We start from the raw sequence: 13,947 nt of genomic DNA on the forward strand, positions 1-13,947 counted from the left end.
CTGGGCGGGCACGTGGTTGCCCCAGTAGGCCAGGAAGCCCCAGGGCAGAACGTAGGTGAACACGTTGGGGAGCTGGAGTGAGCTCCTGAACTTGAGGTTTGACACGCCTGTGGGAAGTCCAGGGAGCGGTGTCCGGGAAGCAGTCGGCTGTGTGTGTTGCTGGACACGGACGTCAGTTGGATGGGTGCATCGGCGTGTTGGCTGTACATGAGGTTCTGGGAGAGTTTTACAAATGGGGGTGGGGATAGAAACGGGAGGCAAATACTATTTAGAGCGGTAGAAGAGATGAAGACAGCTAGTAAGCTAGACAGCAAGAAGGAGTATTAGCAGCTAATGCTATCAGGAGCGCCGAGGGTCAGGAGGGAGCACATTGCCGAAAAAGGGAAAGGACCAATGAGGGGAAAGGGGCATACAAGTCTGAGCCCCGTTTAAGCGCCTGAGGACTTTTCTTCCTGTTTTGGCATCTCCAGGGCTGAGTCTGGTGCCTTTCCCACCAGAATAAGCTCAGTCGCTGACCATCAGTCTCGCTTAGACAGGTGTTTGTTTCTCCCGTTCTTTGGCTGCAAACAAGCGAATTTCCCAGCTCTCTTATTGTCCTTTTGAATTAACTTTGAAACTAGATATTGTGTGGAACATATTTCTTTGTAAAAACATTCTGAATTGTTTTTTCTTACAGGGGTCAGGTGATCAACATGAGATACCTGGAATATTTTGAGAAAATTCTTCATTTTATTAAAGATAGAATTCTAGTGTATCATGGGTAATCTTTCAATTTTCTTTTCATAGTAATGGATAAAAGTTTATGTATTTTGCATTAGTTATATTTATGAAACTTGAAAACCAAGCCTATTGACAGACTAAACAAAATATATCATATTTTTATGGAGTGTTTGGAATCATAATGCCTTTCATAATCATTTATCAACCTTCTTTTTTAAGAGCTTCACAAAATCCATGGACCTTAACTGAGTATTTTTATCTTACGCACAATGCTGTGACTTTTCTAGCCTCTTTGAAAGCGTCTAGCCTTTCTTTGAATTCAAAGAAAGCAGGATGTTTCTTTGAATTTCTTAATTAGGGATTAAATGAGGGATTTCCGCCTTAATACTCATTCTCCCTCAACTGAGAGGCAGTACAGTATAGATAGGACAGTGGACAGAACGCTGGGGAAAAAGGAATTCTGAATGTTAGTTGTCACCAAGTAAATATAAAATTGGTATAGGAGCCTAGTAGGATACTTCCATTTGAGCAACTTTAGGAAGAAAAAAACATTTACTTCTAATTTCAGAGTTGGAAGAGGAGAATCAAGGTTTTCTGATCAAGCCCAGACCCATGCATGTCCACACAGACATTGGCTGTCCATCCTTTCAGGTTTTCCCCAGTTCACATTCTAGACAGACTGCTGTCTTGTTTCCTTAATTCTCATCTGTAGCCCAGTACTCATTCGATTAAACCATCCCATTATTTCAAGACTTTGGTTGTGGTCCACCGTTTTGAATATTGAGCCACTAGTAATTAAGGATGATTTATTTAAATTAAAGGTAAGAGCATAATTAATTATTAATTTCTGTATTAATTTTAGTTGCCATCTCTCTGTCTTTCCCTTTTTAAGAGCTAATAATCCTAAAGGATTGTTGGAAGTTAGAGAAGCTCTGGAAAAGGTCCACAAAGTGGAAGACCTCCTTCCAATTATGAAGGTAAATTTATCATCAAAATCGCAGCAGGTGTTTTTAGGGGAAACAATTAGTACTTTTTAAAAAATTTTATTTATTTTATTTTTATATTTATTTTTGGCTGCGTCGGGTCTTCGTTGCTGCGCATGGGCTTTCTCTAGTTGGCGGCGAGCGGGGGCTACCCTTCGTTGCGGTGCGCGGGCTTCTCGTTGTGGTGGCTTCTCTTGTTGCAGAGCACGGGCTCTAGGCTCGTGGGCTTCAGTGGTTGTGGCACGTGGGCTCAGGAGTTGTGGCGTACAGGCTCTGTTGCTCCGTGGCATGGGGGGCTCTTCCCTGTCCAGTACTCGAACCTCTGTTCTCTGCGTTGGCAGGCGGATTCTTAACCACTGCGCCACCAGGGAAGCCCAGTACTTTTTAAAAAAAGAACTTGTAATTATTAAATGCATGTTTGTTATTAAGTATTTTAAGTTTTATAAAGTGTGCTACTTGAAAACACTGATAAAAACACATTCTGCATAATAACCAAAATAAAACAAAACAGACCCTAGAAGGTAGGAAAATGGAATAAGGAAAACAAAGTCAGTTTAACTAAAAGCTTACAGAAAGGGGAAAAAAGGTAAGGAGGAGAGGTCTGTAATGGATGCTGTGTCTCAACATGACGTTAATAATCGATCCCTCACTGAAAGGACGAGCATCTCAGATCGGTATTTTAAAGCCCAGCTATGTCCTGTTCACCGGAAACACCTACAACAAGATGACATTCAAAAAGTTGAAGGCGGAAAGGTAGGCAGGCAAATGCTACTGAAGAAAAGCAGGTGTGGCAGTATCAGTATCAGAAACATTGGAATTCAAGATAAAGGGCATGTCAGGGGACAGAAATTATATTGTTTAAACGTATAATCCATTAAGAAGTTATAATTTTATGCACCTTTTCTCCACCTAGGAACATAACTACCCAAAAATGAGCCAACAGCAGGTAGATTTGGTTTTTTTCAGTTAATGGTTTGAACTATAACATAAAACTTGAATCAATGTTCTCCTTGTAGCTGTAGTAGATAGGATTGATTTACATCAAGTAAACATTAAGAAATTTCTATGACTGACCAAAGCTTATCCATTTCTAAAGAATAACCAGGAAGCATCCCGTCATGGACAAAGCCATGAGCTGACTCTGCACCCAGGGTCCAGTCTGCTCGCCGGGTTTGACAGGCTCTCCCAGTCTCATCCCAGGCTCTTGTGTGCTGGAGAGCCGTGAATTCCGGCCGACCTGGTTGTTTAAGGTCTCATGAACTGAGGCAGTGGTTCTCAGTCTTCTCAGACCCGTCTTCACTCAGTAAACATGTTCAGGTGGCCCCTTTACTGCACTAGAATGAAATTCATAAAGAATGTATCCCACCTACTCAAAAAATTCTTTCAGAAGTCACCATAGTGCCATAAGGGAGTTCTAAAAGGTAAGTTGTTTATAGTAGAAAACCATGTATTTCAGTATGTCAACATTCAGGCATGTCTTCATGAGAAGCCACAAAGAAGTAGCCAGTTGCTTGCACATATGTGTAAAATCTTGGTGAACGTGACAGCGACAGATGCAGCCCTGTATCCATGTGTCATTTGGTGACTCAAGTATCATGAGCTACGATGTCGGCGATACGGTTTTCTGTCATGGTAAACCACACTTAATAAAGTTCCACACAATGTATAGTATCCTCTTTCCTCAATTTATATGCTGTTTGCATTCCTAGGAAAGTCAGTGTGTATTAAAACTATAACAAATATTTAGCGTGTGAGTGTAAAACGGAGCCTGGTTCCAGGCCTAGATAATCATTACGTTATAAACAGGTTCTTCACCTACGTGAAAGTCCAGTGGGGGTCGCGCCTGTGTGACCGTCCCCTGCATCTCATCCCCGCAGCCACCACATTCTCCCATCAATTCCCCAAACGCCCCCCAAGGGGCAGAAGGGCCGCCCCGAGGGCCGCTGGATGCACCAGACAGAAAGAAAACGAGAGCCTGTCTCAGGTTTTAGTCTTTAGCTGTCCTGTGGGTATTTTAGGCATTTAAATTTACTATATTAGGCAGAATACAAAATCAGCTTAGGGATATTTTAATATATGTATATCTTTGTGCAAAAAGAAAAGCGCAATGGACAAAAGGCTGCAGTTGCCTGGAGAGCAGCTAAGGGGCCGGGCATCGCCCGCCCAGTGCCTGGCTCCCAGTGCAAAGTCAGTGCCTGTCTGGCCGCATCTGGGAGTGGCCGTCCCACTGTGGTTTTGCTCACCGCACCTCCAGCCAGGCTGTGGGTACACTGGCCCTTCTAAAGGCACACGTAGAAGTATATAAAAATACGCCTTTGTGTTTAAAGTGCTTGGTGAATATGATGCCATGACAGCCTCCACTGAGATATACGTACTTTTGCTGAAAAGCCAAGTTCAGATGTACCTCAGCTCCCCTCAGGGCAGCTGGTTAGTAAATGAGGGGACTGGACATCGAGAGGGCCTGGGTCCCTGTTTCCACTCTGCCACTCCCTCGTGCCAGCTCGGGCCAGACCTCACCTCACTTCATCTCACCGACTTGGTTTCCTCACCTGTAAGATGGAGGTCGTGTCCTGTCTTATGGCATGCTGTGAGCGTTAGAGAGCACGGGCACATACTAAGTGTGCCAGTGCTTCTGCCTCTACAAGTCCTTGTCCTCATACAGGACACCTCCCATCTCGGCCCCTGCTGCCGGCTCTCCTGCTGATGTCCATTCATCTATGTCCTTCTCTGGACCTTGGTGAACGCCTGCTGGCTGTCGCTGCTTTTGGACAAACTTTCCCTCCGATATCTTATGCAAAGCACGACCTCTTTTAATTTTACCATTGATTCTCTTATTCAAGTCTGTCAATCCTAAGAAAATGTTGGCTACACTAAATAACCGAACTGGGGAGGATTTTTCTGGAGCAATTTATTGGCATTTCACTTTGTCAAAAGTGTTTTCAACAGAAAGCCGTGTTCATACTCATGACCCTTAAGGGCCACTCTGATCTCTGTGTAATTCCTTTAGAATACTCTGCTTTGTCACTCTGTGGTCTGCAGAGCTGGGGTGTGTGCATGTGTGTGTATAAAATTCTCAGTTGACAAAATGCTGAGTACTTTTCAGTCAGATGAGAGTCTACTTTGAAGAAGCATTAACATAAACACAAGGTGCCCTTTTGAATTATAGGATGTTGAGTGCAACTATTCTGCAGAGTATCAAAGTGGCTGCCACTTAAGATGAACGAGAGAAAAGATCCAAAGGGAGCTCTTAGCAGTGAGCAGGGGCCTTGCCGTCGCAGGGAGGCTGTGTGCCTTTTGCTCTGAGGTTCTCTGCTGGCCTCTGGCAGGGGCCACGGGGAGCGTGACTTGGGCTGAGAGTCTGGGTCGGGGCATGGGGCCAGGACAGAGAATACACGGTGTCTGGCACGCCGTGACCCTTCTTAAAAACATGAAAGTCGGAGTCGGCGCTGCAGAGTGGCAGTTGGGAATTTACAGTGAATCTCACCAGTAACGTGAATTTTCTTTTTCCCCGAAAGCAGTTTAATACTAAAACGAAGGATGGGTTCACTGTGAACACAAAAGTTCCCAGCCTCAAAGACCAAGGGAAGGAATATGATGGCTTCACGATCACTATTACAGGAGACAAGTACGTGTGCTTCCCGCGTGTGGGTGTGCAGATGGGGGCTGGTGTCAGAAGGCATGCAGACGCTTGGTGCCGCCGCGGGAGATCGGACCTCCTGGGCTTTGGCTGTCTCCTGAAACGGAGATGATCAAGATCCAGTGTGTAACGAGAACCAGCTTTTTTTTTTTTTAACGTGACATTTAGAGTATTACACCAGCAGATAGATTTTCTGACTGTGCTAAATCTAGCAACTTTCTAGATATTAAGTATAACGTCTGATGTGGTTTGTGGAAAGCATTCTTCCGGGTTCTTGAAGTTTGTCGTGGGGAAGACTTTTACTAATTAAATGGAAAAAAGATGCGAGATTGGCAGGTTGAAGGCTATTATTGGATTTTTAAATATAGGTTTTAATGTAGTATGAGAGTATAAGTGCTCTTATTTCAAGTCTTATTGAAACTTTAGAATACAGATAAGCAAAGATTAAAAATTTTAAATCATTATTTCCTTTAAAAACTGAGATTATACTTCCATACTGTTTTATAACCTGTTTCTTTTCTACCCTTACTATGACATTTCCCCATATCCTATTCTTAGAAGCATTTTAAAAAATTGCATAGTATTCCATTTTAGGGATATTGTAGAGTTGCTCCTACTAATTTTTTTGTCATTGATCATTTAGGGTGTTTCCCGTTTTTTCACCTTATCAGTAGTAGCGCCGCAGTGACCGTTTTTAGTAATGATCGTTTTATTTACATCTGAAATCCAAACTTCACCTAGGAGCCTCCGTATCCCTTGAGTTCTGGGTGGAATGACCTTGACCCTCTCCGTTCACTGCCGTCCCCGAAACGCGCGCTTCTCAGTTGCTTCCCTGCGAGGCTCCACCGCTTCTGCATCAGGGACTCCGGCAGCTCAGCGGTGGGAGCCACGTCCTCTCAGCCCCTCCTGGGCTCTGGCTTCCTTGTCCGAACTTACACGGGCCTTCACGAGGAAACACCCGTTTAGCAACTTCCAGGTTCTATGCCTCTTCCACGTCGCTGAGGTCTCCATCTCTAACCCAAGCCACTTACCAAAGCACTTTCCCAATAAAGGTCATTCTCCCCCCAGAAGGAATTCCAGGGTTTTCTATCGATGTGAAATTTTTTCTCCCACCTCTTCACCCACCCATGGTTTTAAATTCCCAGGCAGAAATGGAACTGCCGAGGAAGAGTCCATAAGTCCTTCCCTGAAACACAGCGTCTTTGCTCAGATGTCTGTCTCACCCTGTTTGTTGTCAGTCTTGCTCAGGGCCTCTGACCCCTGCCTAGACTCAGGACCCATGCCTCCACCTCCGGTCTCCTGTGGCTGACCAGTGCTTCCTCAGGTCCTAAGGCCGGGTCCACGGGGCGCTCCCCTGGCTCCAGAACTCCCTCCCCAGTCCGTACCCTGCTGTTGCCCGTTGACAGCAAAATCGGCCCCCATGCCGCACATTCAGGCCTTTTGTAATAATGGCCTCAAACAACGCTTCCTGCCTTCCCTGAAGCACTTTCCTGCCAGCGCCTGGCCTGCTAATTCAGCTGGACTGCTTGTTCCCCGAGGTCACCTCCCACCTCCTGGCTCTGGGCCTCTGGCATCGCCATCCTCCTCTTCAAGACCCAGGTTCAGGCCCCTTCCTCCACAAGCATTTCCCGTTCTCTTCCATGTCTTCCAGAGTAGATCAGCTCTTGCTCCTTGGAACCTCTGATGAACCTTTACGGCTCTGCGCGTGGTCTCATCATAATCTGTGGCCTCGTTTCCCCCTCCGTCCCTCCATCAAGGCGGCAGCTCTGCTGTGTTGTCCTCTAGAGGGTCTGAGGAGTATTTTCAGCGTTTGGGTACCGGCGTTATCCAGTAAATACCTGTTGCATAGAATTTATATCCTCCACAGAGCCTCACACGGAGCTACACATGCGGCAGAAGCTTAAAGAAAAGGAAACAGTGGAGGCCCTGAACTCGCTTTCAGGGCACAGCCCCGGCCCCTGCTCTTCTATTGTAATAGGGTGGCTGTCTGATAAAATGTTTCCTGGGCATTGAAGTACCTTCTACTCTGTGTAGTTTCCTCCTCCTGTGTTAGCTTAAGCTCATGTAAGCAGTGCCTGCAGTTAGACTGAGCAAAACCGTATTTTGTGGAAAAGCTGCCTGCTGTGAGACACGCCCCATCTGTCTGCTCAGAGAGGCAGAGACAGTCTTCCTCGCGTCCTGTGCCCCCATCGCCACGCTGCCCTCCCCACCCTTCCGTGCTTAGCTCTTTGAACCGTATAATACGTGCCTTCGACACACCTTCTTGTATTTCTAGGGTAGGCAATATACTATTTTCCGTGGAAACTCAGACCACAGAAGAAAGAACACAATTATATCACGCCGAAATAGATGCACTTTATAAAGATCTAACAGCAAAAGGAAAAGTACTGATTCTCTCATCAGAATTTGGGGTAGGTTTTTGTTTATCTTCGTTTTATCCATGCTTCTTCTGATTCTTTTGTAAACTTCTTCAAGCCTTTACCCTTTCCTTGGGATTACACAGTTTATGCTTGAAATCAGCTTCAGTTGACCGGTAAATATTTCTTTTAATATTCTTATAGAGACAATTCCCGTATTTAGTAACTACAGAAACTGGGGAGGGGGAATGATAAATGTATGTAGCGACTGTGTCATAGTATCAGAAACTTGGGCTTTGTCAAGATCTAAGAGAACAGGTTGGTCCATGATGGGCATGACCTGTGCTGCATTTAGTGATGCTCTCCTGGCCTGTGACCTCTTCCCTCCATTGCTTCCCCGACTCAAGGGGGGGCTCCTTGGGAGCAGGAGCTGCAATGTCACCTCCGTCGCTGTAGCTGTCACTGTGCGGAGAGTGTAGGGGCCACTCCACCCACATTCTGGAATGGATGCCCGTGGCCCTTGGGAAGTTACTTTGTTTCTCAGGATTTTAATCAGTTTATACACATAAATTAAGTATACTGATCACCTAAGTCTCAGTGGGCGGGGGTAGGGCACTAATCAGAATCCTGGAGTAGAGAGAGGCCTGTAGTCTGAGAAAGTGTATTCAGTATTAATAAGGGCTTTGTTTTATTTTAATCTCAATGTATATGTTGACATTTCAAGTAACATTGTAGACTGAAACAGATGTCTAGGTTTATCAGAAAAGGTTGCTGTTTTAAAGGCAGCTGGGGACATAACTGCTCTAAACTGAACTGAATGTATACCCTCTCGAGAGAACAGAAATCATTGGAAAGAGTATAAAATATTCAAGGATGTGAAAAGTAGGTTCTTGTAGAAGAATGAAATAATCCTCTTCCTAATGTAAATGCTTCTGATGTGTCTTGTCACCTAATAAGAAATGAGTTTGTAATCTGTTATCTAAGTTCCTAAGCACATGTCTTTTTTTCCTAGGAGACTGATGCTGTTGGCAACTTAATCTTATCCTTAGTTTATTACTTTTATAACTTAATGCCGCTCTCTCGCGGATCCAGGTGAGTGATATCCTCTAATCTGACAGTTTTTGGAGTGAAGAACGCACTCCTTTTGCTTCCATCTCCCGTGTGGCTCTGGGTACAGGTACCCCAGCAATGACGGGAAGACCCCTTGGTGTTTTTTCAAAGTCCACCCAAACATGATATTCTCGATCTACTGCGTCACCAAGAGTCCTGGAACGTAGTTCTAAAAGAAGGTGCTTGGCGTTTATAGGCTGGAGCTCGAAGTCTCACCGTGTGCACACGTGTGCGCCCTGTGCTTTAACTCCTGATACTTGCCCAGGCTGTACCCTGCCCTCTTCTCCCCTCGCCCCCAGGTTTTGGCCATTAATTGACCTTTAGCCCTAACGTTTAATACTTTTGTGTCACCAACCATTGCAAAGTATTTTTGTCATTCTGAATGAATTCTTGCTACTTACTGAATTCTTCAGGCATCTTTCAGGTGTCATTCAAACAAGGATGTGTCTGTAGAGCTTTCTTTTTCTTCCCTTTTATCTGGTACCGTGTACAGTAAATCATGCGAATGGCGTATGCCATCGTTAGCACATGTTTGACTTTAGGATGTTTTGGCTAAAGTAATACACTTAAATGTCTTGATCTTTAAGTACTACTTTAGAAAGTAAAACTCTCCAAAATGTGGCAGTAAGTTTTGTTATAATATGACAAAAGCGTTGGGGGCGGGTGGGCGAAACGGGCGAAGGGGGTCCCCCGTGTGGTGATGGATGGAAACTAGGCTTGTGGTGATCACTCTACAGTGTAGACGGGTGCGTGCCCTTACACGGAACTTACCTAACGGTAACGACGGCATTGAAACCAAATGGGAACATAAATCTCGTGCCTTCAGCACAGTCGTCGTTAGATGTGCCCACGATGGGGGACGAGCAGGCGGCCTCCACGTGCCGCCTTCCGTCCGCCGCCCTCGCAGGCCCCTGCACCTGCTCAGTCCCTCAGTCTTGCTGACTCTGCCCCCTAGCCCTGCCCTCCCATCCCCCGCCGCCCCTCGCAGCTCAGACCTGCTCCATCTCTTGCACTGACCTTTCTAGCTGGTCTCCCCGTTTCCAGGCTTTTCTCCGGCCCTCTCTGCGCTCCACGCGTCTTCATACCCGTTGGCAGGTGCCAACGCGGCGGCGTGATGCGCAGCGCCACTCCCCGCCTCCCCGCCCATGCCCACACCTTCCTGTTCCCGCTGCCGGCCCGCTTCCCCCTCCTCTGCCTCGGGGGCCCCGCCCGTGGCCCTCGAAGATGCAGCGCACGTGGCCGCGGCCTCAGGGAGGGCTTCCCTGGCAGGCGACCCCGGGATGGGCTCGCTCTCTCCGGTGTCCGCTCGCAGGGAGGGGCAAGACGTCTGTCTTAGTTGTCTTCGTCCTGGGCTGCCTGGCACAGGGCACAGAGCTGGTGCCACAAAGACGTCAGGATCCAGAGTGAGTCCGGACGTGCCGGGAAGTCCCCGTAACGCAGCAGGCTTCGGACCCGTCTGTTAGTGCGTTCTGAAAACGCGTTCTGCTTGTTTCTTCTTCGGGGCCGAAGTGTTTAATGTTTAAACACTAATATTAATATGTTTGCATTTATAAAGCATATCGTATATATTGCGTTTTAAAGCCAAGCCTCTTGAAGGTGTTAAAAATATAAGCAGGCACATTTTCTAATTCACTCTTTCACAAGAAGAGGAAAGCCAAGTGAGGAGAAAACTCCTAATGAAAAGAAACTTTCTGTTCTCAGAAAAATATTATTCTTACACGTTTACCCTTCAATTAGTAAATCAGTAAATAGTTTTATTAGTAAGTTAGTAAATATTTTTAAAGCAAATGAAAATATTCTTAGGTTTAATGTCCAGAGAATTCTTAAGAGAAATAAAATGTCATCTCTTCGGATGGAAAATCCGTGGGAGCTCTAACGTGGTAACTGTCCGTGGCCTGGGACTGACTTGCAATTGTTCTTTACCTAAACAGCGTGATCGCTTACTCAGTGATCGTGGGAGCCCTGATGGCGAGTGGAAAAGAAGTAGCAGGAAAAATTCCCAAAGGGAAGGTATGTCGGAGCTGGAAGGGAAACATTTAAATCCCAATCTGCGGAGTTTTGTGTTGAGACATACAAATGCAACGGATCCCAGAGGGAGCCTCCCCTCCTGTTTGATCACATTCTTAAATGTCTTTCTTTTTCAGTTGGTTGACTTTGAAGCTATGACCGCCCCTGGTTCAGAGGCCTTCAGCAAAATAGCTAAAAGCTGGATGAACTTGAAAAGGTAACTGCTTGATAGGGGTCAAACAAAAGGATGTTACAACTGAAAAGGGAAAGGAGGGGCTCCCCGTTACTTTTGGAGGCTCGTGAAACTGGAATTGTACTCATTTGTATGAGTTATGATTATACAATGAATTTAATCCACTTTTCAAGGTTAAAATGTTTTTGCTGTTGCGTAAGACCCCTTAACAGGTGAGTATATGGATAAACGTGAATAATGAATAAAGTAAGGAAACCGGTTTGTGAAGAAAGGGTTACAAATGTCTTATTTATATAGTCAGATATCCACATCTCTTGCCTAATCCGCCCTTTGTCCCAGACTCTCAGGGTCAGTATTCGGGAGTGACTTTGAACATTGAGCTGCACCCGATTCAGACTGAGTCTGGGTGGTAGTGCCTGCCTTTCAGCTGCATTTTCCCTGCACTCTAGGTTTTGGGAAGGTGGTACTTTATTGTTATTTAGGTGCGGAATACACGTGAGTCAGGAAATGCTAGGCAGAAATTACCCCTGACGATTACTGTGGGAAAGCCTAGCAGACTCTCATCTTTCCTGGCCCTTGTTTTCAGAAGCACCATGGGGAACGTGTAAATTTGCGATGAAATTAAACTCACAGATGCTTTCATAGTTAGTTAAGAATAAGCAAATCTCACCGTCTAACCTTATTTATTCCTGCTCCTTCTCCATGTTTTTTATATCATAACCACCTCCAGTTCTGCCTTTCATTACCTACTGAACACAGCAACCTCTCTAAAAGTTGCTGGATAATTTGTGCTCTGTTTAAAACAGAAATTTGTGTCTGTAGGACACTTTTGTCCAGTTTGCAAGGATTCCATGAGCTCTGTAATGGAAACTCCTAACAGCTACACCTTGTTGCAGTATATTCTTGTTTCACGTTTACTAGTTTACACATGTTTTAGTAACATGACCATAGGGACTGACTGGTCCCTCGCCTCTGTTTCCTACATCATTTTACAGTGTTGAGCTTTCAACAACTCTTTAAGGAAAAGATAGCAACACTACCCTATGTTGTGCAGCTGCCGTTTCACAGCGTACCTTGACACCCATCCCATGCTCCTGCTAACTCTGGGAGTTAGGAACCCTCTCCCTCTTGCTGCAGATATGGGAAGCGGGGCTGAGAGGAACCCCTAACGCTGATAAGGATCAAGGCTGGACCCGAAACCTGTGTCTTCCAGTTCCGTGTCCAGCATGCGCCCCAAAGGGACATGCGTGCGTAACACTCACTGTGCAAATCAAGGATTGATTTTTCTTTCCGAAGACTGGCTGAATTTCCCAGCAGCTCATGGTGGGAGCCTGCCCGTACCCCAGATCGTCGCTGCAGCAGGACCTGCTCTGTTCACAGCGCCCCCTGCTTTGTAACATTGTCTGATGTCGTGCGTAGGGAGTACTGGAAAGTGAATATCGTAACAGGAATTAATAGACCGTAAGCTTTGCCTTTTTCGTACAGTTGTGTTGATTTTCACACCCTCGCTTTGTGTTTTTCTTTTTCAGTATCTCACCTTCTTATAAGACTCTTCCGTCCGTGTCTGAGACGTTCCCAACGTTAAGATCAATGATCGAGGTGCTCAACACGGACTCCTCCCCACGTTGTCTTAAGAAACTCTAGCTACGCTGTGGTATTTATACAAGTAAAGGGCCGGACCTCTTGCTTCTTAAGTTATTTTTTAAAACATGGAATTATAAAGAAATTAGGTCCTTTATTACTTTTGATACCAATTTTTGATAGGAATTGAATACTTGAAATCATTTTCCTTACCTTTCCGAACCATAACAAAAATCATGGAAGAGGGTTTTGGGGCGACAGAAAAGCTCCGTGGGAGGGGAGGCATACGTATCAGCCAGCGGCCTCTTGGTTTCCACTTACAAAGTCATACAACTCCTTCCTCCCGGTGAAGAAAGTTTATTCCAAAAACCAAAAATCAGTCATTAAAAGGAACAAAACCAACAACAAAACAGGAGTGATTTCATTCCTTTAAAGATCTGGATATTCTTCAAAGACCTTCTTTTTAGGCACATTGTGAGAAGGCATCTTGTTTTCAACTCACATAATCCTCGTGCGTGGGCTCTCCGTGTTGTTTGAGCCACGGGAGATTCGTGGCCATCAGAGTGCTCCCGGAGCGCGTGGCCAGGAACGTTGAATGAGGCAGACAGTTTTTGCCAGTGATTCAAACACTGGATTATGGAAACATGTTTGTTTTTCTCCTCTTTGCTGGAAAAAATAAACGGGGGTGATTTCTGTAAATCACCAGTTTTTGACACTGGATTATGTACGTTTTCATTGTGTGAACCAGTTTCACTTTCAGGTTATAAGAACAGTCAGAAAATTACTGATTTCCTTTTTCAGACAGGGTAGTTGACCGTAAATGGGTTCAATTAAACTGTTGCCATTTCCAAATCATTTTCATTTTTCTTTGATTTTTGTTAAAGAGTTAAACTAGTCACTGCTTCTTTCCGTTATTTAGCTTTTGTCTCGCAGGCTTGCACGAGAGGGACACAGCAGTGTCTGCAGGCGTCCATGCTCGTTGGCAGGGACTTAACGCTGGGCCCTGGCAGAGTTGTCTGTGGTCTCAGCAGAACGTGGCCATTTGGTCAGATAGGACTTGCCCTTTGGACAGATGCTGTTCTGGGGCCTGACGTGTGCTTCAGAACAACCACCAAGATTGGCTCGTGTTCTCCTCTCATCTGGATGGTGATAGAAATTGTCAGGTACACCTCACTTTAGAAAGAGATTTCACACCCACAGGCCAGCTTTCCCCTGGGTCTTCATTTTCACATTACAGATGAGGGAGTTGAGGCTCTGGCAGGTTGATGACTCTCCCGGGTCCCCCAGCTATTAAAAGCCAAGGTGCTGGGATCCAGCCAGGCCTCTCTGACCCCCAGGGCCTAGCCTGCCTCACCACGG

At 45.6% G+C, this 13,947-nt stretch overlaps 1 protein-coding gene across 5 annotated transcripts in view; it reads left to right on the forward strand.

The window, feature by feature from the left end:
• Positions 1 to 13,306, forward strand: part of TTC13 (tetratricopeptide repeat domain 13) — a 69,003-nt gene extending 55,697 nt beyond the window's left edge. For 3 of the 5 annotated variants that reach the window (XM_068547626.1, XM_068547628.1, XM_068547630.1), the window contains 8 exons: positions 677 to 760; positions 1,613 to 1,697; positions 5,219 to 5,328; positions 7,616 to 7,751; positions 8,710 to 8,789; positions 10,739 to 10,817; positions 10,952 to 11,031; positions 12,537 to 13,306. In XM_068547626.1, coding sequence (XP_068403727.1) covers positions 677 to 760; positions 1,613 to 1,697; positions 5,219 to 5,328; positions 7,616 to 7,751; positions 8,710 to 8,789; positions 10,739 to 10,817; positions 10,952 to 11,031; positions 12,537 to 12,651 — 769 coding nt within the window. In that variant the 3' untranslated portion in view covers positions 12,652 to 13,306. The remainder of the gene's footprint in view (positions 1 to 676; positions 761 to 1,612; positions 1,698 to 5,218; positions 5,329 to 7,615; positions 7,752 to 8,709; positions 8,790 to 10,738; positions 10,818 to 10,951; positions 11,032 to 12,536) is intronic. The other 2 variants (XM_068547627.1, XM_068547629.1) reach the window with 1 other exon arrangement.
• The last annotated feature ends 641 nt before the right edge of the window (positions 13,307 to 13,947 follow it).

Source organism: Eschrichtius robustus, chromosome 7 (assembly GCF_028021215.1).
Source record: "Eschrichtius robustus isolate mEscRob2 chromosome 7, mEscRob2.pri, whole genome shotgun sequence".
Lineage (NCBI taxonomy): Eukaryota > Metazoa > Chordata > Mammalia > Artiodactyla > Eschrichtiidae > Eschrichtius > Eschrichtius robustus.